Source organism: Squalius cephalus, assembly GCF_949319135.1.
Source record: "Squalius cephalus genome assembly, chromosome: 10".
In the NCBI taxonomy this organism is placed as follows: domain Eukaryota; kingdom Metazoa; phylum Chordata; class Actinopteri; order Cypriniformes; family Leuciscidae; genus Squalius; species Squalius cephalus.
In genome coordinates, this window is record NC_137131.1 from 9,457,831 (window position 1) to 9,482,265 (window position 24,435).

The 24,435-nt window shown below is 37.3% G+C and overlaps 3 protein-coding genes across 3 annotated transcripts; 2 read left to right on the forward strand and 1 right to left on the reverse strand.

The window, feature by feature from the left end:
* The first annotated feature begins 425 nt into the window (after positions 1-425).
* On the forward strand, positions 426-2,984 carry emc3 (ER membrane protein complex subunit 3). The gene is made up of 9 exons (XM_079884658.1): positions 426-537; positions 1,051-1,241; positions 1,338-1,395; positions 1,480-1,573; positions 1,667-1,771; positions 1,867-1,948; positions 2,041-2,120; positions 2,568-2,650; positions 2,801-2,984. Exons 2-9 carry the CDS (start codon positions 1,087-1,089, stop codon positions 2,927-2,929), a joined length of 786 nt encoding a protein of 261 aa, XP_079740784.1. The 5' UTR covers positions 426-537; positions 1,051-1,086; the 3' UTR covers positions 2,930-2,984.
* Positions 2,985-5,030: 2,046 nt separating this feature from the next.
* On the forward strand, positions 5,031-20,105 carry usp4 (ubiquitin specific peptidase 4 (proto-oncogene)). Its single transcript, XM_079884565.1, has 22 exons — positions 5,031-5,212; positions 6,776-6,903; positions 9,121-9,251; positions 9,625-9,751; positions 9,951-10,096; positions 10,203-10,264; positions 10,433-10,576; positions 11,862-11,979; positions 12,166-12,339; positions 12,437-12,595; positions 13,020-13,244; positions 13,328-13,411; positions 13,793-13,887; positions 14,295-14,477; positions 14,567-14,787; positions 14,926-15,150; positions 15,309-15,379; positions 17,197-17,312; positions 17,412-17,561; positions 18,933-19,036; positions 19,387-19,475; positions 19,646-20,105. Exons 1-22 carry the CDS (start codon positions 5,064-5,066, stop codon positions 19,766-19,768), a joined length of 3,024 nt encoding a protein of 1,007 aa, XP_079740691.1. The 5' UTR covers positions 5,031-5,063; the 3' UTR covers positions 19,769-20,105.
* A 2,234-nt stretch (positions 20,106-22,339) lies between these two features.
* On the reverse strand, positions 22,340-24,158 carry gpx1b (glutathione peroxidase 1b). Its single transcript, XM_079884667.1, has 2 exons — positions 23,866-24,158; positions 22,340-22,977 (listed from the first exon to the last, which is right to left on the reverse strand). Exons 1-2 carry the CDS (start codon positions 24,085-24,087, stop codon positions 22,627-22,629), a joined length of 573 nt encoding a protein of 190 aa, XP_079740793.1. The 5' UTR covers positions 24,088-24,158; the 3' UTR covers positions 22,340-22,626.
* Positions 24,159-24,435: the final 277 nt, after the last annotated feature.

Here is a 24,435-nt window from a genome sequence, read left to right on the forward strand (position 1 = left end):
AATATTTAATGAAATGTAGTATTTAACAATACACTGAAATCTAAGAATTAGGTAAATTATAATCATGTTTTATGTTTCCTAATGTATTAAATATCCTAAGAATTTGGAGTCAATTTAGATGGGTTAAAGCTGCATTGTGTGTGTGTGTGTATATATATATGTGTATATATACACCAAAATTATTGTTTTTGCAAAGATATTTTTAATATTTCGAGACCAAAACACAAAAATAGATCAAATAAAAAAAAAAGACTGCTGAATTGAACATGTAATAAATACATTTAACATGAACATTATTACATTAATGAAATTATACAGTTAGAATAAAATAACATTATTTTATAATTATCCACTAGAATCACATTTATATTCCATATTTCTTTGATTTTGAAATTTAATTCTGAAAATGGCTTTTATTCTGAAAAGCTGTTCGTGTGCGCACATCTTTGCAGCAGCAGCGCATCGATGGTGTCGCATCCTGTCTTGAGTCTTTGTCGGGCTTTGCTGCGATATACCATCATTTGAATACGACAGCAGGTACAATAAATGCATTATAATAAAGTTGTCCCAACAGGTAGCGTCGAAAAAATATCGAATGGTCGGTGCTGGTGTGTACATGCCAATAAATGGTGTATCGATTCGCCACCCTAAGCCTGAAAGAAGGTTGTTAGCAACAAGCTAGCACTTGACTCATCGTTACAATGGGTGGATAATAGCAATCCGAAGCTCTTGTGTGTTTTGTATGATAGAACAGGTAGACATCATACACATGTATGAGCTTGACATGAATATGAATAAATCAATTGTCAAACGATGAACTGCATCCTCAAAAGACTGCCATATTTTAGAAGCAGATGTAACTTATTTTTTAGGCATTGAGGGAATCGAATACTAACTTATTATGATTAAATTAGTGCTGTCCTTTTATATTCATGTTACTACTAACCATTAATTCACATTTATCTGCTAGTTATTTTAACTATTACTTAAGTATTAGTAATTTAAGATGAAGAAATGATTAGATTTAAACTTATTGTTTGTCTGTTTTAGGGTGGTCATTTCCCATCATCATCCCTTTAAAGAATCATGGCTGAGCCCGAACTCCTCCTGGACTCCAACATTCGCCTTTGGGTTGTGCTGCCTATTGTGTTTATTACTTTTCTGGTCGGAGTGATCCGCCATTATGTCTCAATTCTGTTACAAAGCGACAAGAAGCTCACGTTAGAGCAGGTCTCAGACAGGTAACTTTCATTGGACTGTTTCATTATCCATCCTCATGTGTTTTGCACCACGCATTACAGAACACTAAAGATTTGTGCTTCATGTTCTCTACACAGCCAGGTTCTCATCCGGAGCAGAGTTTTACGGGAAAATGGAAAATACATCCCCAAACAAGTGAGCCCTTCTTATCTTTCTGTGTCTTTTGATTGAGGCGTTACCGGAGCACTGAAACTGAAATGTTATCTCTTGCTAAAACAGTCTTTCTTGATGAGAAAATTCTACTTCAATAATCAAGAAGATGGGTTTTTCAAAAAAACCAAAAGAAAGGTAGTCCCACCCTCTCCAATGACTGGTGAGATTGCTGACATTCTTTTATGCATATATTACATCATAAAACTGACAGTCAGGATTGACAAGGTTAATGTGATGATATTTACTCAATTAGATCCCAGCATGTTGACGGACATGATGAAAGGCAATGTGACAAATGTCCTGCCTATGATCCTTATTGGTGGTTGGATCAACTGGACCTTCTCTGGGTTTGTCACAAGTAAGAGATACGGTTTTTGTTATCAAATATGGCTTCTTTTTGTCCTTTCTCAAAGAATTCATCTTAACGCATTTATAATTCTGTTCTCTCCCAAGCAAAGGTACCGTTCCCTCTCACTCTCCGCTTCAAGCCGATGCTGCAGCAGGGAATTGAGTTGCTCTCTCTAGATGCCTCCTGGTTAGGGCTCTCACAACCTTTGAGTGTTTTTCATGTTCTTGTTTTATTCAAAGCTGTATCTTTAACTAACCTCTTGCTGTATGCCTCCACAGGGTGAGTTCAGCATCTTGGTATTTCCTGAATGTCTTTGGTCTCAGGAGCATGTATTCTCTTATTCTCGGACAGGACAATGGTAAATAACTTTACTGATGTGCCATTTCAATACACCATCATTTTGACCTACTCCAATGGTGATGCCATATTGTAAAATTGATCTAAAATTTGTCAGTTGTCTGCAATGAAATAATGTTTTAAAATCTAAATAAAGGGCATTTTGCCAATTTAATAAAATTTGTACTGTAGCAATAGCTTTTACCTTAAATTTTTGCCCTAAAATTCTAATTAATTTTGGAATTATATGCATATTTTTGAGATTTGTATCATTTACTTAGGGTAGGTCCTATATATCAAAGTCCCTTTAAAGTTGGTGGCCATATTTGCAATTTCAGACGGGCAATTGTCTATCAATTGGTGATTGTCTCTTTTTTTATTTACAAGGTCGCATATTATGAGTGCACCGTCTTTGTATATATCTAAAGTCTTTGCTGTATATGAATTCATTTTCATACATTTGCAACAGGTGCAGATCAGTCTCGCATCATGCAGGAACAGATGAGTGGTGCTGCAATGGCAATGCCTGCTGACACAAACAAGGCATTCAAGGTATCAGCTAAACTCTAATGTTAATACATTTATTCTGTTATTTTTTTGTTTATTTTATATATTATTTTGAAGCTGGAAACCAAATCTCCCTATTTTTTTTTTTTTTTTGATTTATGTGTATAAATGTTCTGTACTTTCTGTTCTTCCTAGGCTGAATGGGAGGCACTGGAGTTGACCGATCACCAGTGGGCCTTAGAGAATGTTGAGGAGGATCTGATGAGTAAGGACTTGGACATGTCTGGGATGTTCAGCAAAGACTTGCCAACGGGCATCTTCTAAGTGCCTGTCTACTACTGAGAGGTTTTGGAGGACCTCATGAAATTACAAGAGTGAATTGTCGGACTGGTTGTGGGAGTGACAAAACGCTTCCATTCAGATTTCTAGAAAGTGTCATAAAGCTCATTGCAGACATTTTGTGTCATTTGCATGCACCATTCCCTCCATCATTCATTTTTGACCAGACTTAAGTGTCATAGTGTGACAACGCTTTGAGCTTAAAGCTTTTTAAATGATCTCTTGTGACTGCATTCATACAACGCAACAGAAACATTACAGTGCACCCCCTAGAGTAGCATGTGGCCTGGTTTTCTTGAAAACATTCCCTAATGTTTATTGCTGTTGTCTTTATTTTTGTTTTAACTTTTGCTTTAACTTTTCATTAACTTTAGTTGTTTTAAGAGCCCCTTGTTCTTGTTTTACTAGGACCATTTGATTGTTTGGACCAAGTAGGCAAACAGGAAGTTTTAGGAAGTAATGTGATTTAAAAGTGGAACAGTCCATAACTTAGGTTCAGTTACATGAATAGTATATTGCTAGCATTTTAGATGGTTTCTTATGGTGCCAATAATACACCATGCACTAAATATGTAGTAAAAATACTTTTTTTGGCCATTAAACTAAGATTGAAGATTAAGATTTATTGGCACTTTTTTTTTTGCCATTAAACTAAGATTGAAGATTAAGATTTATTGGCATGTTTAATATATTTATTTGACTTTTATTAAATATCATCTTTGCTTTTATAAAATAAATGTTCCTAACTACATTTACTGGATGTGTAGATTCTTAATACAGCCTGTTTTACTGAACCATGACGCACTGTTCTGTATTCTGTATTTATTTGATGATTTAATTTATTTTTCTGAAGAAAGCGGATCCACCATTAAAGTTGAGATAAAGTCTTATTTGACCCCATTTACTTTTTAAAAATGATATTTCTGGTCTGATTGTGCTACTTCTTTACAGCATGATGTTCCAAAGTAAAAGAAATGCTACTTGTCTTCACTATTTTTATTGAAAAGTTTCAATTTGCTCTGCCTCTTAGGGCGGATGTTACTCCTTTTCTTTATCCAATTCTTCAGCTGCTGGTCAACTGCTGCCACTCTTCATAATATAATTATGATTTAGTTAAAAAAAAAAACCCAAGACAATAGCCTAAATATAATTTGCATCTACATTAAAAAATACTAACATTTGTTTTTTAAACATTTTCATAAAATGCTATTTATTAAAAACCAATTCCATTTCATTGTCATGTTAATAAAACCGTTATATAATTAAGTCTCGAGCATATTTTCAGTATATGGTTTATTAATCTATGGAAGCTTGTGTTCTGCCAAAAAAAAAGGGTAATTGCGACTTTTTTTATGTCACAATTCGGACTATTTTTTTTTCTCGCAATTCTGGGTTTTTTTTTTACTCAGAATTTTGAGATATAAACTCGCAATTGTGAGTTATAAAGATGTAAACTTTCAATTGCAAGAAGACCTTTTTTATTTAGTGGCTGAAACAAGCTTCCATGCGAATCAGACAATTTAACAGAAAATAAGATATTTTGAAGAATATTTGTAACCAGACAGTTGAACATAGTTTTTTTTCCTACTATGGAAGTCAATGAGTGCCGTCCGTCAACTGTCTGGTTAAAAACATTCTTTAAAATATCTTCTTTTGTGTTGAAAAGATGAAAGGAACTCATACAGGTTTGGAACAACTTGAAGGTGAGTAAGTGGTGATGACTAAAGTTTCATTTTTGGGTAAACGATCCCGTTCAGACTGGTTTTGTGAACCGGTTCAACCGATGCATCGAAATGATCCGACCATTCAATTTAAAGCTCAATATAATAGAAAATAATTTCAGGAACAGTGTGATAAAAGGGTCCTCATGGTCAAAACTTGTTAAAGCGGCTGACAGGAATAAATAAGATGTCAGGGATGCAGACACCAGTCTGTTTTATCTTCCCAGAGCCCTAACTTTTAATGAAGGACGGTACAATTTGTTTTAATTATCCACCGCACCTCCTTCATATAACTACTATTCGAGTTCGGCAGCCTAGTACGCGCGCACCCTCTAGCGCTGCGCGTCCCCCGTATACTTCAGCGCGCTCGCGATTACTGCGGGTTCACTCGCTGCACGATGGCGGAGGGAGGCGGACCCGAGTCGGGTACCGCTTCGGACCCTGACGAGAAGCCGGTGATCACACAGACACCAGTACCGTCCACCGAGAGTCAAAAGCAGAGCATCGGTACACTGCTGAAAACGCCACTTCGAAAGGGAGACGAGTGGTAAGAGGTTTTTAAATAATGCCGAAATCAAGGCACGCTTGTCGGCATCAGCTCAGGCCTACTGACGGAGACACCGGCTGCCGGAAATCCCTTCACTAGCTGGGCTGTGGACAACCACCTGCTTCGCTAACACCCATAAACTAGCAGGCTCCCGTTATTATCAAGGCGGTGTACACAGCAAGCGTGCGTTTTAATATAATAAAGATGTAACGTTAACACTATTTATATCGGTTAGAAAACGAGGAAGCTGTCTTGTAGCTAGTTAGCACAGATTAACCAGCCGTAGCCTCTTATTTCACCTCAACTGTCAAGGTTCTTCTGCTTAAATGTCTCCTTTATGTAATAATAAGACGTTTTCAGACACTTTAGTCGCTGAAGGGTTGGTAAATAAACGCAACCACCCCGTTGTCGGTTATCAGTTCTCTGATAACAGCGTCAGGCATGTAAGGCACTTCATTAGCCGAGGCTAGTTAGCCAGGCTAGTTTGTGTTTCATTGCCGAGTTAAGTGTTATTTTCTGTCAGACGTCAACTCTATTTTAGAGGAACTGTCAAACTAGATTAAAATGACTGTCTAACTTCTCCCTGTGAAGTTGTGGGGAATACTAAGCTACCTAAACGAGTATTACAGTAAGGCAGTGCTTTGTCATGGCCTTTGGATAACACCCAGTCACTCACAATGTTGTTTGCCGATAGAAGAGTTTATGACACTGATATTAAACACACACACACACAAAATACATATAGAATTAATGGAGCTTAAATGGCAAACACATTTATACAATATTTAGCATGTTAGTATATGAAAGTATTTGGATAACCTGTCCACTTTTATTTTGAAAACTGTGTGTAAGAAAAGACTAGTGACTCACTCGAATGGACATTTAAATTTCAGTAGGATTAAAAGTACTTTCAGTATATAGACTTTTAATAAAAATAATTAATTTAATCAAGCAGGTAACAACTTGTGTTGTTAAGGTCGCTTTACTCTATTTTTAGATAGAGCTTCATAGTTTAATTAATTAATGAACATTTTGAAATAAACAAAGGCTAGTTTGCCCCATTTTTTATATCTAATGCCCAGTCTTTTCATTGAATTTAAAAGATGTTAGACGGAAAGTTATGAGACTGACAGCTTCTGTTACAATGAATGAATGGTTATGAATTTTCCACTACAGCAACAATAAACATCTCCTTTTCGGTTTCACAGAAGAAAATCATATCTTAGTAAGCAATGACAATTTTGACTATTGGGTGACCCATCCCTTTTAATTTGGACTTTTGACGTTTCTTATCAAACTATAATGTCTGTCCCTTGGCGGAGTGGAATCAAGTGCTAACAAGCTTATGTAGTGGAACAAGTTCCTACTTTGGATGAGATTAAGAAAGACCTTATTGACCTTACTGAATATCCTCATTGACTGCTCTATATTGGTAGATGTGTAACAACACAATAGATATTTGCTTTGCTATCAGTTTAGGCCTTACATTTTAGGAGACTAACACATTTATTGTCCTTTTCCCGTGACTTTCACTGATCTCATTCTATTGTTCTACCTGTTTAGGTATTTGATTGACAGCCGGTGGTTCAAACAGTGGAAGAAATATGTGGGCTTTGACAGCTGGGATTTGTACAATGTTGGAGAGCACAATCTCTACCCGGGACCTATTGACAACTCTGGACTCTTTTCAGGTAATGAATGTTGAGTGTTGTGCCTATCTTTGCTTTGCCACACTCTCATAGATGGGTGTTGTGAAAAAATGGGTTTATTCTGCCAGCAGTAAAACGTTCTTTTTTTGTTTTGTTATTATAATACTGGAGACATTTTTATCAGCTTTTAAAAATATGAATGCTTACTCCATTATGTATGTGAATATCTGATTCAAAGCTGTGTGGGTAATTTAATTTTAAGGTGCTTACAGACAGTGCTGGACTGGGACTAAAAAGTGGCTCTGGAATTTCTGGCACAGAGCGGCCCACGGTACCCGGTCCGCAACACACCAAACATAACACAACTGCTCATTTTCCGCAGAGCAATTTTTAACACCACTTTCTACAGGGCTCGACAATAAGGACTGCCTGATGGCCCGGGGCATTTTTGCACATTTTTAAGCCTTGCCAATTTAAATATTCAAGCGCACGTAGACCCGAAAGTACCCACGTCTCTCAGTTTGGTACTCGTGCTGTATGAAAAGTTTTGTGCGCAGGAACACACATCCAAAGCGCACGCCCAGAACGCCGCGTCTCACAGCGCGCGGATACTTTCACGTCTTCCTGAGCTTGCATGGACATATTCACACAAAATTGGCAAATTGCCCGTCTTGTCGAATATCATCGGAAACATAGCCAGTTAAACATTAAATGTAAACATCAAATGTTAACATGTGAGATAATATGCATATGTAACAGTATATTGGATCTGTGCAGCTCTTAAAGTGACAACAGCCTAATATTCCTGCTTCTGTCTGTTTTTATGTTAATCAAACATAAGACAGTAAAAAATCTCTCACTGCTCTTGACTGAATAACTGTAATAAGGGTAAATCTGTGTTTATACAGTGAAGACTATGCAGTGATATTTTACATTTGATTACTATTTCTGTGCCCTACCTGAAAATCTAGTTAAGACCTACATGATAAACCTGAAAAGAACTGTTTATTTCATTTGTATGTGTTTGTTCTCGTAATTGCTTGTAATTTGACTATTTGTTCTTATTTTAGTACTGACTGTAACAATATTTAAAATTTATACGAGTTAGGCTTGTAGCTTTTGGTTTCATAACCTTATTTATTAAGGTTACATGGATCAAAAACAACGAAAACAATGACTAGGCCTATTTTATTTTATTTTATTTATTTATTACTTTTTTTTTGTGGTGGGGCCAGTGAAAACTTTAGCAGGGCAAGTAAAAATTTTAACCACTGGCCCAACCTCGCAAGTAGAAAAAATCCTTAGTGTTGAGCCCTGTACTAAATTAAAAATATAACAATAGCAAAATATAAATGATATTTAAAATTTTTAACTGAAATAAAATTATTTTTGTGCTTATTAAAATTAATAAATGAATAATAAATAAATGCAATTAGAGTAACAAGACATTATAGGGTTGTTACCAATCAAATGAAATCTGACAGAATCCATCTTTGCACTGCAGAAGTGGCATTTAGATGTTTTTACACAAACTGTTTACAAATGCATAAATGTAATAATATTTTTAAAAATGAAATATGTCATTTTATGAAAAATGTAAATATTAAATTTTGGGGGAAAAAATTTAATCGAAACTAAAACCGTTGGGAAAACTACCGGTGCTCCAGATGGCCAGTCCGCCCCTGCTTACCGAGTATGTAGTTTTGACATTTCAGACTTAAAGGGATAGTTCTTAATTTTTCACCCTCATGTCATCCCGAACTCAACTTTATTTCTTCAGTAGAACACTAAAGGAAATGTTTTTCCTTTCTCTTCCATAAATCACTATTAACCAGATAATTCATATCTTTTCATTTATTTATTTTTTCTAAATGATTCGTTCATGAATCGGATCTTATTCTTGAGTTTAGTTCACTTGACTCAATGATCCACACTGGAGGGGAAGCTTGTCATTGATTAATTATTTAAATTGATGTTTATCACCCAAAGCAATCATGTGACTTTGGAAGACTTGGAATATAGTTGTGTAGGCATTTTTATTGGTGCTTTTCATTCTTTTTGAAGCTTGAAATCTTCCAAAGCGACAAGTACATTTTCCAAAATCTATCCTTTGTGTTTTATTGAAGGAAGTCAATTTTTCATATTTTCTCCATGATTTTCTGAGCCTAGCATGGCTTATTCTGTTTGATAATACATTGTAGCGTTAAAGGGTTCTTATGTGTTTTTCTAACGATTTCCCCTTTTCTCTCTCTATCATAGATCACGAGTCCCAGACGTTGAAAGAGCATCTCATAGATGAGTTAGACTATGTTTTAGTGCCTACAGAGGCCTGGAATAAGCTGGTCAGCTGGTATGGCTGTCTGGAGGGTCAGAAACCCATCATCAGAAAGGTTCCCCCTATTTCTTTGTTTTGCTCTGTTGCTTTGTGTCTTTCTTTATTTGTGATGCTCATAATGTAGCATTATTTACAATTTTAGCTTGCTATTTAAAATTGTATGTTTTTCAGATTGTGGTAGTCTCTTTGTTTATTTTCCTTTTTGATGCCTTTATTTACCCATGTCTGATATACATGAGTGATTAACACAGGCAGGGTTACATGGTTATATTATTTTCATGTGGTAATTGCATTTAAACAGTTACACAGTTAATGATTTAATTAAGGTATGTTGAGTTGAGAGATGCAGATTGAAATGCTTTGAATGCTTTTCTTTTGCTGTGTCTTTGTGAGTGTTAATTCATTGTTTTTGAAAATGTATTTTCCAGGTTGTTGAACATGGAATGTTTGTGAAGCATTGTAAAGTGGAAGTGTATTTGCTTGAGCTGAACTTGTGTGAAAATGACAACATGGAAAAAGTTGTCACCCGCCATTTCAGCAAAGCAGACACTATAGGTATGAGATTCATAAGAAAATATCAGTTTTCCTCCTCAGTAGTATTTGCATCACTGATTTTATCCATTATCACCTAAAACTAAAACTGTTCATTCATTTTAATTGTTTACAGCTATTGTCAGCAGCTCTGCATGTGTTTTTCCTTTCAGTTCTAACTCAAAATTGCTCTTATACAAATTATTTGTTTTTCCCCCTCTAGATACTATTGAGAAGGAAATGAGGACTTTATTCGACATCCCATCTGAAAAGGAAACTCGTCTTTGGAATAAATATATGAGTAACACTTATGAACAACTTAACAAGCTTGACAGCACTGTACAGGACGCAGGGCTTTTTCAGGGGCAGGTAAACCATTGCACTTTATTTCATTCCAGTTGTGGTTGGTTTGAGGCTGATTGACATTTTCAGAGGGTTTATGAATTCACATCATCAATCTCATTTCATTCCTCAGGTGCTTGTTATAGAAAAGAAGAATGAGGATGGCACATGGCCCAGACAGACCTGCCATTCCAAGTATGTACATGCAGTTTAGGTTGTTCTCACACTTAAGCAGCTTAATGTTTAAAAAGAACTCTCTAGTTTCAGAACTGGACTAGTTTTAAATCAGTTACTTTGTCTTGCCACTCATTATTCTAAAATTGCTTTGAATAACCCTAACAGAATTCTTTGATTTATGCCTAGGTCCAGTACTTCCACCTCTCGGAATTATACAACCTCCCCAAAACTTTCTTCGAACTCATCTGCTACCATATCCTCCACAATAACAAATGGGGATAGCAATAGCAACTCTGGCTACATGCTGAACAACAGTACTTCTGGTAACAGGTCAGCTTGAACATTATATAACAAAACTATCTCAAATTACTCCACAGTTAGTTTAGTTCCTTACTGAAAGAATTTAAACTGGGAACTGAAACAAGGTTTCAGTTCAAGGTCAGATTTCCTGTATTCAGCATTTAGTTGACCGATTGTGGTGGTCTAAATAGGCTTAAAGGTGCCCTAGAATTTGAAATTGAATTTATCTTGGCATAGTTAAATAACAAGAGTTCAGTACATGGACATGACATACAGTGAGTCTCAAACAACATTGTTTTCTCCTTCTTATTTAAATCTCGTTTTTGAAAAACACCCCTGAAAAATAGGCGAATCTCCACATAACACCGACTGTGACGCAACAGTCGGGATCATTAATATGTACGCCTCCAAAAATTTGCATATGCCAGCCCATGTTCAAGGCCAGGCGGAACTGCGCAGCCGAAGCATCGTCCGAATCATTTTTCTTCGAGAGACATCATGGCTTGCAAACGAGCGAAGCATGGCAGTTGCTCAGTGTTTGGATGTACAAATGAACACAAAGGTATTTTTTTAGTTCCTTCATCCGAGCCTCTGAAGAACCAGTGGGTTATGTGAATGTCTGATGTGTAATTGAGAGAAAGATTATCTGTCTGAACTTGAACAAAGTCGTTCAATACTGTTTATGCATCAGTAAATCAAGCCAGTGACTAAACGATCAACTTCACGTCGTTTCTCATAGTAGGATGAAAATAATCTTACTTAAACTGTGATTAATATACAGATAGCGATCAAAGAACAATCCTTTTCCAGTCGCCCAAGCTGTCAATCACGCAGCGTGAGTTTATCTGGACACTTGCCAAAACTCGTTATGAAATCAATGACGCTGTTACACTGCACAACGAAGCTCTTACTGTACGTACATCATGTTTGCATTGGTGAAATCATTAGTGAGAGTGCAGAAACTGCGTTGCAATGATAAGATCTTTATTCACGTGATCAACAGTATTTTTTTACAGTCTATGGCTTGCGCTGAAGTCTCACAGCAGCCAATCACAGCAGTGGGCATTTACACTGAAGTCTCACAGCAGACACGCCCCTTCAAACAGAGCGTTCAAATCAGAGGCTAAAATCAGGCTAGGAAAAATGCCTTTTATTTCTAAATTATAACAAATTTTGATCTAAAAAACATACTAACATTATAAGGGCACCCCAGGAAACATTCTAAAATAATAAAATAATCCATGCAAATGGCACCTTTAAATTGTGCTGTTAACTCATAGTAAATGTCTTTGCTAACCCACCATATCTGTTGCAGATTGGGAAGTTATAACTCCTACAGCTCCTCTTACAGTTACAGAGAATCTGCCGCTCAACCAGGCCTCTGCGGTCTGAGCAACCTGGGCAACACCTGTTTCATGAACTCTGCCCTCCAGGTACTCAAGTGCATATGCATTGCATGTTTTGAAATCTGAAATTTGCTGTTTTTGCTCATGGGCACTTGGTGGAGCTGATGACCGTCGATAGAAAAAGATGCTTTTGGGCCCAGATGGTGTTATGACATCTAGCAGTTAGCTAGATCATGCTAACCAGCCAAACCCTTATTTTCCTTTTAATTCCAGTGCCTGAGCAATACTCCCCCTCTGACGGAATATTTCCTGGAGGACCGGTATGAGGCCGAGATCAACCGGGAAAATCCATTAGGGATGCGAGGGGAGATTGCAGAGGCCTACGCAGATCTGGTCAAACAGACGTGGCTTAGTCGGAGCAGTTACGTGGCTCCACGCACTTTTAAAGTGAGTGAATCTGTGTTTGATAAGGTACTCTGGAAGTCGATTTACATTTCCAACATACCCTTAATTTGAATGTTAAGTTTCTCCTCTCTCTGTTTAGACCCAGGTGGGTCGGTTTGCCCCGCAGTTCTCAGGGTACCAGCAACAAGACTCTCAGGAGCTACTGGCCTTTCTACTGGACGGCCTACATGAGGATCTTAACCGTGTTAAGAAGAAGCCTTACCTGGCCCTGAGAGATGCTGAGGGACGGCCTGATGAGGTAAACCTCACTTCATGTGTAAACCACAACAAGACATGTGTTATAGGTAAAAAACAAATTCAGAAGTAGTCAAAACGACCGGGATAAAGCTATAATGATGCACAAGTCCTGAAAAGTGAATCCAAAGCATTTTGATGGCCCTCTGGTGGCTGGCTGCAGTATAAGCCATAAACCCCACCCTCTCCATATAATCGAATGTGACAGGAGGCAAACTAAAAAACCCAATTAACACTTCAAACTATTTTTTTGCAAAGATTTTTTGTCATTTTTTTGTAGCTCTAATCATGCAAATGTATGTTCAAGTGTTCATTGTCCCAATAAGTTTGGTTTTATTTGATGCTGTAAAAACGGGATGTAATGATTGACAGCTGAAAAATTTGGCCAAGAATGTTGCTTGACTTGTGGGAATCTCATTTTTCTGTAGATTGTAGCTAAGGAAGCATGGGCAAATCACCGGTTGCGGAATGATTCCATTATCGTGGACATCTTCCACGGCTTGTTCAAATCTACGCTGGTCTGCCCAGAATGCTCCAAAGTTTCCGTTACCTTTGACCCCTTCTGCTACCTCACGCTGCCCCTGCCCATGAAAAAGGATCGCACTATGGAGGTGTTCCTGGTCCGCACTGACCCGCAGTTCAGACCCATGCAAGTAAGACCCGTTTTCCTGAAAACACTCAGGCACAGGTTTTAATTTTAAGATGTTGGCTAAAAGATCCATTTGTTATCTTCCAGTACCGTGTAGTGGTTCCCAAAATGGGTGTTGTAGCAGACCTGTGCAGTGCTTTGGCCAAGCTATCTGGACTTCCTTCAGACAATGTAAGACTTTTCTGTTCCTAGCATTCACCTTTCCATTATTTATGATTCTTAAAGAGAGAGTTCTCTCAAAAATAGAAGAATTGGCCTGCTGTTCCAAAACCCTATAGCTTTCTTGAAATAAAGCATGTACATTTTAGTGTTTTTTTCTTTTGGAGTTTGAGAGGACTAGGTCTCTGTATTCTTGCATTTAAGTGGAAAATACATTTCATTTTGTGAAAAAAAACAAAACAAAAAAAAGTCATGAATTTGAGACAAAATTAGGTTGAGTAAATTATGGCTGTTTTCACTTTTGAATGAAAAATTTCTACTTGTCTTCATAACATTGGTTTAAAGTTATAGTGGACAGTCTGAGACTTAGTATTCCTGCTTTGACTCTTCTAGATGGTTGTGGCAGATGTTTACAATCACAGATTCCACAAAATCTACAAACGGGATGACGGTCTCAATCAAATAATGGAGAAGGATGACATTTTTGTGTAAGCCATCTCTTAAATTCTACTTATCAATACCGTTCAAAACTTTGGGGTCAGTAAGATTTTGAATGTTTTTGAAAAGTCTCTTATGCTCATCAAGGCTGCATTTATTTGATCATAAATAATGTAAAAACCATAATATTGTTGAAATTTTATTTGTTTTAAATAACTTTTTTTTAAAAATTGAATACATTTTAAAATGGCATTAATTCCTGTAATGGCAAAGCTGAATTTTCAGCAGCCAATAAGTTCAAAAGCATTTTTTTTCTTCAAAAATATCTTACTGACCCTAAACTTTTGAATGCTCATGTTTGTTCATTAAATTGTATTACATACTATAGGTTTTGCCAGTTCAGCTGAGCATGTTGTTGTTTTAGTGGTCTTTTACTGATTGTGTCTTTCTGGTTTAGTTATGAGGTGTTAGAGGAAGATAGTGAGAGGATGAACCTGCCAGTGTACTTCAGAGAGAGGCATGCTAAGCACAGTGGAGGCTCTTCAGGCACAATGCTCTTTGGCCAGCCTCTCCTCATAACCGTCCCGCGCCACAACCTCACCGTGGATACCCTCTATGAGCGCGTGCTGGAGAGGATCGGGTTGGTATTCTGCTTTATTGGTTTATTCTAATGTTACACTGATTCTGTCATTTCACACTTGGTTGACATTTTATTCTCTTTTGTTTTAGGCGTTACGTTAAACGCTCACAGGGAACCATTACAGACAGCAGAGCATCTGCCTCAGCCACATCGTCTAGCAGCAGCCAATCACCAGAATGCCTCGCTTCAGTGTCCACTCACAGCACAGGGCTGAGTAGCTGCAGCAGCCCGGTTTCAGATGGAGCTTCCTGCAGCGCTGGATCCAACGGGAGCAACCACTCCAGCAACGGCCCCAATGGAGTCTGTGATGGTAGGACACTCCAACTTGTTATAGAGCTCCCAAATGCTGTATTCATAGTCATCCATTTTAGATTAAAAAAAAAAAAAAAAATGTATCCCCTCCAGACATCTGAAACAGGTCTGATTTTGTTGCATGCATGTGTTTTAGGTGACGAGGAAGCCATGGACCACCAGGAGAGTCCAGAACCAGAAAACAGCCACTCAGACACTGTGGATGGAGAGGAGGATTCTGAACCAGAGAATGGGCCCAATAGTAGCGGTGGAAAATCTTTTACTTCTCGGCCAAAACTCTTTTCTTTCAGCATGGTCAATTCCTACGGCACAGCCAACATCAGTTCTCTCCCGTTTGATGGCAATCTCCTAAAGCTCACAAGTAACTATCAAATCTTTTTTTACATTTCATGCAAAAAAATTTATCAAATGAATCAGGTGAATTACTAAATGTGAAACACGTTTTTGTCTAATGTGTACTCTTTAGGATCACTTGCATTATATCCTTAAGTCAAAACTGATAGAAATGCCTTTCTACAGCTCACTCAACAGTAGCCATTGATTGGGACTCAGACACGAAGAAACTATGCTACGATGACCAGGAAGCTGAGGTAATGATCTCCGTTCCGCTAACTGTTCAAAACTACTCAACTTTTTAAATGTTCGGCGTCAGTAAGATTTATTTTATGCTCACCAAGGCTGCATTTGTTTGACCAAAAATATAAATGGTAATATTGTGAAATATTACAATTTAAATAACCAAATTGATTATTAAATAATCAATAAATTGATTTTGTTTTGGGGACTGCTGGAACAGGATTTCATGCTTAAATGTTCAAAAAACGCATTATTCTTCCCAGTCTGTCAGTAACGCTCTGGGGTGCGTTTACCAAAAGCATTGTTCCGTCGTTCTCAGCATAGGTCAACGAGTCTGTGTTTTCCGAAACCATAGTTCTAAAGAACATTCGCAAACAGCATTGTAAAGTTGTGTGGTTTGATCGACAGCTCTCGACCTGTAGTTGGAAGCATAGTTTCTTGTTTACATGACGTGGACTCAATGAATCCCTATCTTGAGCCAAATAAGCAAGCTGACATTCAGTACAATCTGTATCTTTTATTTAAAATACATACAAATGTAATTGCATATTTTAGTTTGTCAAGAGATTTAAAGCGTCATTTTTGATGAGTGCGAATGTGCTCTAGTACGTAAGAACGAGCCTATGATTGAATCTGGAAATAAAGCAAAATAACTGAAATTTTTTTTAAATAGTCCTCAGATGTCATGTCTGTAATTTATAGCAAAACAACTACCATTAATTCGATCTCAAACAGATTCATTAAAATTAGTTTTTACTCCACCACATGCGTGACTTAATTAACCAATGTGGTTGAATGACCAGTTTGCTACAATACAGTTTCGGGAAACAGTCGTGACCATAGCCGTGAGTTTCAACCAAGCGGCAACCGTCCTGTCTCTCTCTTGATACCAACACGAAGTGATTTAAACTGCAATTCATCGGCTGGCCGCTAGAGACAGGCTCCAGAAGAGAGTCAATCCCATAGACCCCCCCCCCCCCCCCCCCCATGTTAAAATGCCCAACTTATCATCAAAAAAATAATAATTACAGCCTGGTGCAAAAAGTGGTTTTATATAGCTAATGTTGCCTTTCATGACAACTGTGAGGGGGGTGAATTGTTTTATAACTCATCCATTTAAAATATATTAAATCTGAAAGTTCTGCATTATTAAGGGCGTGGCCAGCTGTTTGTCTGCTGTCTGTTAGCCATCATTTTTTCCCATTTTCGTTTATCCATGAGTGATGCGCGGTGACACGCTACCAAGATGGCGACTGCCGGCTCCGTCCACTTTGGGCTTCAAAAATGCTCTTCAGAAACCTACGGGTGACGTCACGGACACGCCCATATTTTTTTTACAGTCTACGGTTTCAACACACTAATAATGTTTTTTGCAAATGCATTGGGCGGGAATTATTTAAATGAGGAATATTGTGACGTGTACATTCCTGGAAGAAAACTCAAGACTATAATCGAGGCATTTCAGGGAGTTCAAAAACAGTCCTTACTGATATAGAGAATAACTCCCTTTAGAATGGACTTTGTGCTTTGCAACTTTGCAGACCCTTTTTCATGCTCAAACAGTAACATAACACTAAAGAAAGTCCAAAAAAGGTGAAAAAGCGTTATATATATTTTCAAAATCGACTAGTTGATGGGTTGTTTAAATGACTAGTTGATTAATCAATGTTGAGCAAGTCCTGTGTAATTGGCATCCAGTGAGATGTGACACAGTGGTCATCTGGTCAAAGATGTCTGTCATAATCCTCACAAAAATGGACTAGTCCACCATCTTTCCTTTCAGCTACCTGTGCTAAGTGTCCTCGGACATTAATGTGAAGTCTCTCCCCAGGCCTATGATAAACATGAGAGTATGCTACATGCTCAGAAGAAGAAGACCACAGTAGCTTTACGAGAATGCATAGAGCTCTTTACTACAATGGAGACCTTAGGAGAACATGACCCCTGGTGAGGAGCCCCTGCTTTCCAAGGTCAAATGTTTTACCAAAGTATAACCACATTTAGTGCAGTTGTAATGATGTGTATGTTTGCTGTGCTCCTCTGTAGGTACTGCCCCACGTGTAAGAAACACCAGCAGGCCACCAAGAAGTTTGACCTGTGGTCTCTCCCACGCATTCTGGTTGTACATCTGAAGCGTTTCTCTTACAACCGCTGCTGGAGAGACAAGCTCGACACGGTCGTGGACTTTCCAATTAGGTAAATCAGTTGTGAGACGACAGCTGCAGATGACAAAATTGAATGACAATCAGGATGGATGGATCAATGAAGTGATGGATGGAGAGAGAGATACTTTAATTTAAATAAATATTTATGTAATATATGTATTATTATAATTGTTATTATTGCTATTTATTTAACTACTCTTAATGGTGTTCATTCTAAATTATATAATAGTTTGAAGGTTCTGCATGTAACATTTTTTTACTCTTCTAATGCATAAAAATACCATAATATGTTTGCAGATATTTAGGAAACATGCTAAGTTCTCATACTCGTTTCTCTGAAAAATACTTCTACAGACAGTTATTTTACTTGTTCCAGGGTTTGTTTTGGTCAGTGTGATCTCGCCTACTGCTTGATCACCCAATAGTATTTCGACACCCTGGGATGCCAGTTGGCAGGAAACACAGTGTATCGCAGCCTTGGAAACGAGTAAACAAGCTGGTCAGAGATGGCAGATTCCACACAACCTAAAAAGCCTCGGTATCCATCTAAAAATCTCTATGAACGAGAGCGTATTAAAACGTGGATAAATCAACTCATTAAGTTACAGTTGTGTGACAAACTGGCAACCGTGAGCATTGAGTCTGAGGAGGAGGGGGCAGGGAAACAACGTTTTTTGTTATTTTGAATTTGGACTGCAGTACCTATTTCAACCACTAGGTGTCATTTTTACAGACAGCACCTTTAAAGCATGTAATCATTCTCCAAAGAGCATGGGATTCGTCCCTTAAATTAGTGTGTGCCCGCTCCTCATGTAAAGCACTTCTGTTAATTTCCCACCAGATGGCGCTAAATTCTCTCTTCACCCACACAGAAATAGGTTTTCATTGTCTTTTCGGGATGTCATCTGACTTCAGGTGTACATTTGTATTAGTACATCATTTATTTATTTTTCATAATAAGTTAATTTTAGTTATAATGTAACGTTCATTCGTTGCATACAGAATATTGACACTTCAGATACGAACAATGCCACACTTATGGGCAACATGTTTTTCTTGCCATGAAATTTGCCTTGAGCATTTGGCATTCATCCCATTTGGGTGCTCTAGGTCATCTCACTGAACAGGAAGCAGGAAAGAGTGTAAAGGGATCAGGTGCATTGCATCAGGTGTCAGTTTCTGGAAAGCTGAGTCATGCTTGCCTGGACAGACAAACCCATCCATTGTTCAGTGTGGTAAATGGAGTTGACTAACACAGTACTGGTAGTCTAGTACATGGATGTATTGATTAAAAAATGAAATGTAAAATAATCAATTCCAACAGACACTCTTTCTGTTTGCGAAAAAACTTAAACTTCTGGAATTGTCATGTTTTTTAAAGAATGTTAACTTTCTTACACAGGGACTTGAACATGTCAGAGTTTGTTTGCGACCCCAAAGCTGACCCATATGTCTATGACCTCATTGCTGTTTCCAACCATTATGGAGGAATGGGTGGAGGCCACTGTAAGTCACTCTTACTGCTTGTCTCCCATTTTTTCAGAACTCTTTAATTCCCTTTTAGTGAAATCATATCCTATCTATTGTCCTTAATCTTTTAATTCTTTCTTTTGCAATCATATCGATACATAACTGGCCAACTCACAGGTTGTGTCAGCAGCCTTTTATTTGCCCTTTATCACTTATTCTTCCTTTCAACTCTGATATCTCATGTTTGATAGATTTCTACAGAAACTTAAATACAGAGTTGATCATTTACGTATTTGTCATTGTATTGCTGCCTGGAAACGATAATTTAGTTTAGTTTGGATTACGCAAGTTCAGCGGTTGAGCAATACGTTTCATTCATCTTGCAGACACGGCATACGGCAAGAACAAGATGGATGGCAAATGGTATTACTTTGACGACAGCAGTGTGTCTGCTGCTACCGAGGATCAGATTGTGGTGAGACTCTTTAAACTTCTACTCTTTCCCTTTTATTAAAATATATACTTTGCCATCCTTTCTAGACTCATAAAGCATTCCTGTGGTTAATGAATCTTAAAGAGACATTGTCATCCCATAAAGGACGGTTTGTACACTGACTCAAAATTGTCTCTTTTTGTTCTCCACAGACTAAAGCAGCCTACGTGCTTTTTTACCAACGTAGAGACGCAGACACACCGTCCAAACCCACCCCTTCCGCATCACTAGGCGGAGCTTCAGAGACCCCGGACGACCACATGGACACCAACTGATTTTCTTTTAGTCTTTCAAGGACTGGCACTGAAACAAAAACTACATAAAGATGAAATCAGCAATGCATCGACGCACATCCCTGGCTACTTCAGTGACTATTAAAGGCTCACAAACAGGCCCTCTGTTTTTAGCTTTATTTTATTTTATTTTCTTTCACACATGCGTCTTTATCAAGAGCCAAAAAAGAATATTAATAATAAATAAAGAGAATTTTAGTTTGAAGCGTGACATGAAAGACTTTATTCTTGGACCTCGATGCCTGCTGATTATAGAAGCTTGTTTCTTTTAGTCTGAAATGAGAATGAGGGTAAACCGGCAATATAACCTCTCTTTGGACGACATGAATGTTAGGTGAAATAGATCAGGAGAGGGGAAATGCCTAAAAATAGACTATGTATGCAACATTACGCTTCTCTGAAATGTTAAATTATGCCTCTACCCACTCACGTTGGACTCTAGCTATCAGCATCTTGTAACATGTGCCTCCTGTGAAAAATAGACTCTCTGTGTTTAATAACTTAAGCGTGTGGTGACAAGCACAGAGATTCTCTCAGAGAAGCTTGCGCTCTTATATTAAATATTGTCTCCAGGTTTCCTTTATGCTATCACAAACCACAAGTTTTGTTAAATATGCCATGCGGGAGAGTGTTGTCTTGAAATATTTCAATTTTCAGAGCTGCTTGACTATATCACAATGTTAGGTTTATTATCATGATGTTTATTTAAGGCGAGGCTGATCTCTAATGTATTCACACACAGCCTTCACACCCCAAAAACTGTGCAAAGAATCAGTGGAACAAGTGAACGTAAGTCACGGTCGTGCCCCAAAACAGTTCCAAAGCTTCTCATTTCTTATCTGATAGTTTGTGCTCTAATAATACTCCCTTTTTTTTTTCTCTTTATGGTGGATGTTTCTCTCTAAATGGCTTCAGTCCAGAGAAATATGGAGTCTGCTTGTAACACTTGAACAGGTATATGTACACAACAAAGAGGAACACAAAGAATGGCCATTGTTTTAATTAAGAACAGCCTTAAAGATACAGCTGTCATTATTACATGAAGGTGTACATTGGGACATCTGCCCTGTGTTTAGATGTGGCATCATGTGTGTCGGATGACGACTCAAGACAAGTGCTTCATGCTGCTTCATACATGATACACGAAGCATATTCTTTTTTCTGTGTGACAAAACAGCATGCAAATTTTGAAATCTGCAAAATGATAACTAGATGGTTGTTCCTGGTGTTTACCTGTCTATGGTATTAGCATTCACTGACTGGTAAAAACAGCTATGAAATTTAGGACTTGAACTGATCATTGACTCAAGCTATCCCCCTGCAGCTCCTACATCAGTAAAACATTCATCTAAACATTTTTGTTTTGTAATTTCATAGACCTTTCTTGCATAGATGTACATTATCATAATCTGGGGCACAGTACATAGCTGCTTTGTGTTCTATTTATCATGCCAATATGTGCAACACCAGATTTTGATTAAGCCTATTTGAATTGAAAATATAATAAAATGTGGAAGCCTGATTATAGATAATGGCTTTGTTATTTTTCTTTTACAAGTTTAGTTTAAGATAATCAGTTATGAATCCTAATCTACAGCATCAGTCTCACTCACCTACCTATTATTCATTATTTCTGTTTTACATAATTTTGAATAATACTTGCATTCCTATAACTCAAACAGTAGTGTTGCACTAGCAATGCCTAGGTTTGATTGCCATGGAATGCAAAAACTGCTAAAAATTTGTAAACCTTGAGTGCAATGCACATTGCTTTGGATAAAACATCTGAATAATGCATAAATGTAATTGCAAAATTATTGGCAGGAAAGACACACATCTAGAGCCAACAGTTTTGAGAGTACATTGGGAAAATGGTATTGATTTTGGCTGATGTAAATAGAAATGGGTGTATATGAATGTTTTCAATGGTTATTTAATAACGTGTGCATTTAGGTATTTTAGTTATGTTTATTGACTAATGTCAGGACATTATAAACACTAAGTTTGGAATAATTCAGATTTTTTAAATGTTTTTGAAAGAAGTCTCTTATGTTCACCAAGGCTGCATTTATTTGATAAAAATACATTAAAAACAGTAATATTGTGAAATATTACAATTTAAAAAACAGTTTTCTATGTATTTTAAAATGTAACATTCCTTTGATGGCAAAGCTGAGTTTTCCGCATCATTACTTCAGTGTCACATGATCCTTCAGAAATCATTCTAATATACTGATTTGATTTGGTACTCAATTCTTATATTTTAGATTTTCTAAATGAATAAAAAAAGAGATTTTTTGAATTTGAAGGTTAAGTGCAACTGCATGTAAACATGTTTGGTCTAGTAACTGCAGTGGGAAATTCTACTCCCAGCTCTCACACCCACACTAGAGATAAGTTTCCACTGGAACTCATTAATACAGAATGAACCTCTTCAATGAACCTGATGATCAGTACCGTATTACACAACGGACAACACCCTAAAAGTATGTCTTCCAGTTCTCCCAAGCTAACTGAAGATGAATCGAAAGAAGGAAATCTTGAGACATGAGTAGAAAACATACACGTTTATTGGTCCAAAATGCATATTGTGCAATACAAGAGCTAAATGAAACTGTTCAGTTAGGACTTTTGCAGGGCATCAGCTGCTCCTCACAGACTAGCATGTTTACAGGAGCATCTTCATTAAGTAAAAGTCCAAACTCAGAAACATCATGCACATGAGAGCACAAACTACCTTAAAAACTTATTGGAGACCCATATAGGTTCAGGTATGCAAGCAGGATTATTATTGATTTATTTTGACACCCGTATGACCCCTTAAACCCTTAAAAGATATTTTAATTGGCTATGCTGAGAAGTTTCTTGATGTCTCCCTCGATGTTGCTGGTCAGGTATCTCCTGCTGTAGCGTTTGAATGGCACTCCATCAGATCCGATAAGAAACTTCTCGAAATTCCAAGCGATGTCGTTTCTGCATATGGGACTCCACACGATAAATTTGGGGTCGTTCATGAAGGTCATTGGGTCATCGTGTGGGAATGGAAGTTTCTCCTTGAGGAAGACGAAGAGAGGGTGAGCGCCTTTCCCGTTCACGTCGACCTTCTCCAGGAGCTGAAATTTCGGTTCATAACCATTGCCAGGACGGACATACTTCAAGGACATAAGGATCTCTTCGTTATGACAGTTTTCCTAAAATAAAAAAATGAATAGGCAACAGAATCACAAGCTGTTTTGGAAATACTTTAAAACAACATAGTGAGAATATAATCAAGGGTAAATGGTTAAGTATAGTCATGGTTCATTATTGCATTCATATATTAGGATAGGAGTAAAAAAATATATAAATAAATAAACAGTAGAAAATCTAAAGTAGAAAAAGTAAAATGCCTGTTAAACTCAAGGAAAAAAAAATGTTCATTGAGAGTTTATATTATCGCAGGAGCATTAATACATCTTTTCATTTTAATATATTAGTAAATGCAAATTTGCAAAATTATCCAATTTGATATAACTGAGTTTTGCTTTGGTTATGGAGTCTCTTACTGTTTTAAGAATATATTAACAATAAATCTAAATCTATTATTTAATTTGCTAAATATTTTTTGTTTGCTTGAGATATTTATAAAAATAAATTATCATTATTATTTTTGATGTTATTAGTATTATTATATCTTAAACTAATCTTAAATATTTTTTCATTTAAAACTATGGCTTCAAGATCTGCATCCAAGACCAAGACTATTGTTTTATAATATTCCACAGATCAGTAGTTAACATCCAAATATATATATTATAAAAACATGTGAAAATATGTAAATCCAAATTTATTTATATTTCAAGCTATTTTTAATGTAAAGTAACTAATGGTATTTTAAGCATTATATAATTTACAAATAAATAAGTGTTGTTACTTACTACCATTGACGTTAGTTTATACAGATAAATCAGCGTACATAAAAGAGGTGTAAGACAGACAGACAGACAGACAGCAGGGCATGACAGGTCAAGTGCGCCACAGGTTCACTGCAGTGAAGGGCTATTGAATGAATCAGACATGGTGTTGTCATCTATTCTTACCTGATACCCGAACTGATTGCAGGGGACTCCCAGAATCACAAGCCCTTTACCTGAGAAGCGCTCGTGGAGCTCGTTCATCTGGGTGTAATCCCTGGTGGTCGTTCCTCAAAGAGAAGCGACATTCTCGATCAGGACCACCTTACCCTGTAAAGAAGAAAACTTGAACTCCTCTCCTGTGAGGGTTTTTGCTGTGATGTCGTACAACGATTTTATTCCAGCCATGTTTATTCCTACCCCGATGCCTTGCACACACACAGGTATAGGAAAATGACACGATATAAAACTGTAAACTGAGAGGGCGGTCTGATATGCAGTGACCAATCACTGCAAGGCTCTCCACGCCCACTTTTAATACACGCCCATAGAATATTAGGGAGCGTCACCAAAGTGTTCAGTTCACTTTTTCAAGGTTGAAATCGTTTATCTTATTATCTGTGGACCTGATGACGTGTCATTTGATGTAGTTTGTAGTTTTAGACTTATAAAGATAGACATAGTTAAGACACAAAACATACAGTAACGCCTCAAAAACAACAAACAATACAGAATTGAGAATTTTACCACGACCCC

Coding starts and splice junctions, on each gene's coding strand:
- emc3 (XM_079884658.1), top strand. CDS start 1,087: ATGGCTGAGCCCGAACTCCTCCTGGACTCCAACATTCGCCTTTGGGTT. Junction 1,396..1,479: donor GAAAATACATCCCCAAACAA/GTGAGCCCTTCT, acceptor TTGCTAAAACAG/TCTTTCTTGATGAGAAAATT. Junction 1,574..1,666: donor CCCACCCTCTCCAATGACTG/GTGAGATTGCTG, acceptor TTACTCAATTAG/ATCCCAGCATGTTGACGGAC.
- usp4 (XM_079884565.1), top strand. CDS start 5,064: ATGGCGGAGGGAGGCGGACCCGAGTCGGGTACCGCTTCGGACCCTGAC. Junction 5,213..6,775: donor CTTCGAAAGGGAGACGAGTG/GTAAGAGGTTTT, acceptor CTACCTGTTTAG/GTATTTGATTGACAGCCGGT. Junction 11,980..12,165: donor TCATGAACTCTGCCCTCCAG/GTACTCAAGTGC, acceptor TTTTAATTCCAG/TGCCTGAGCAATACTCCCCC.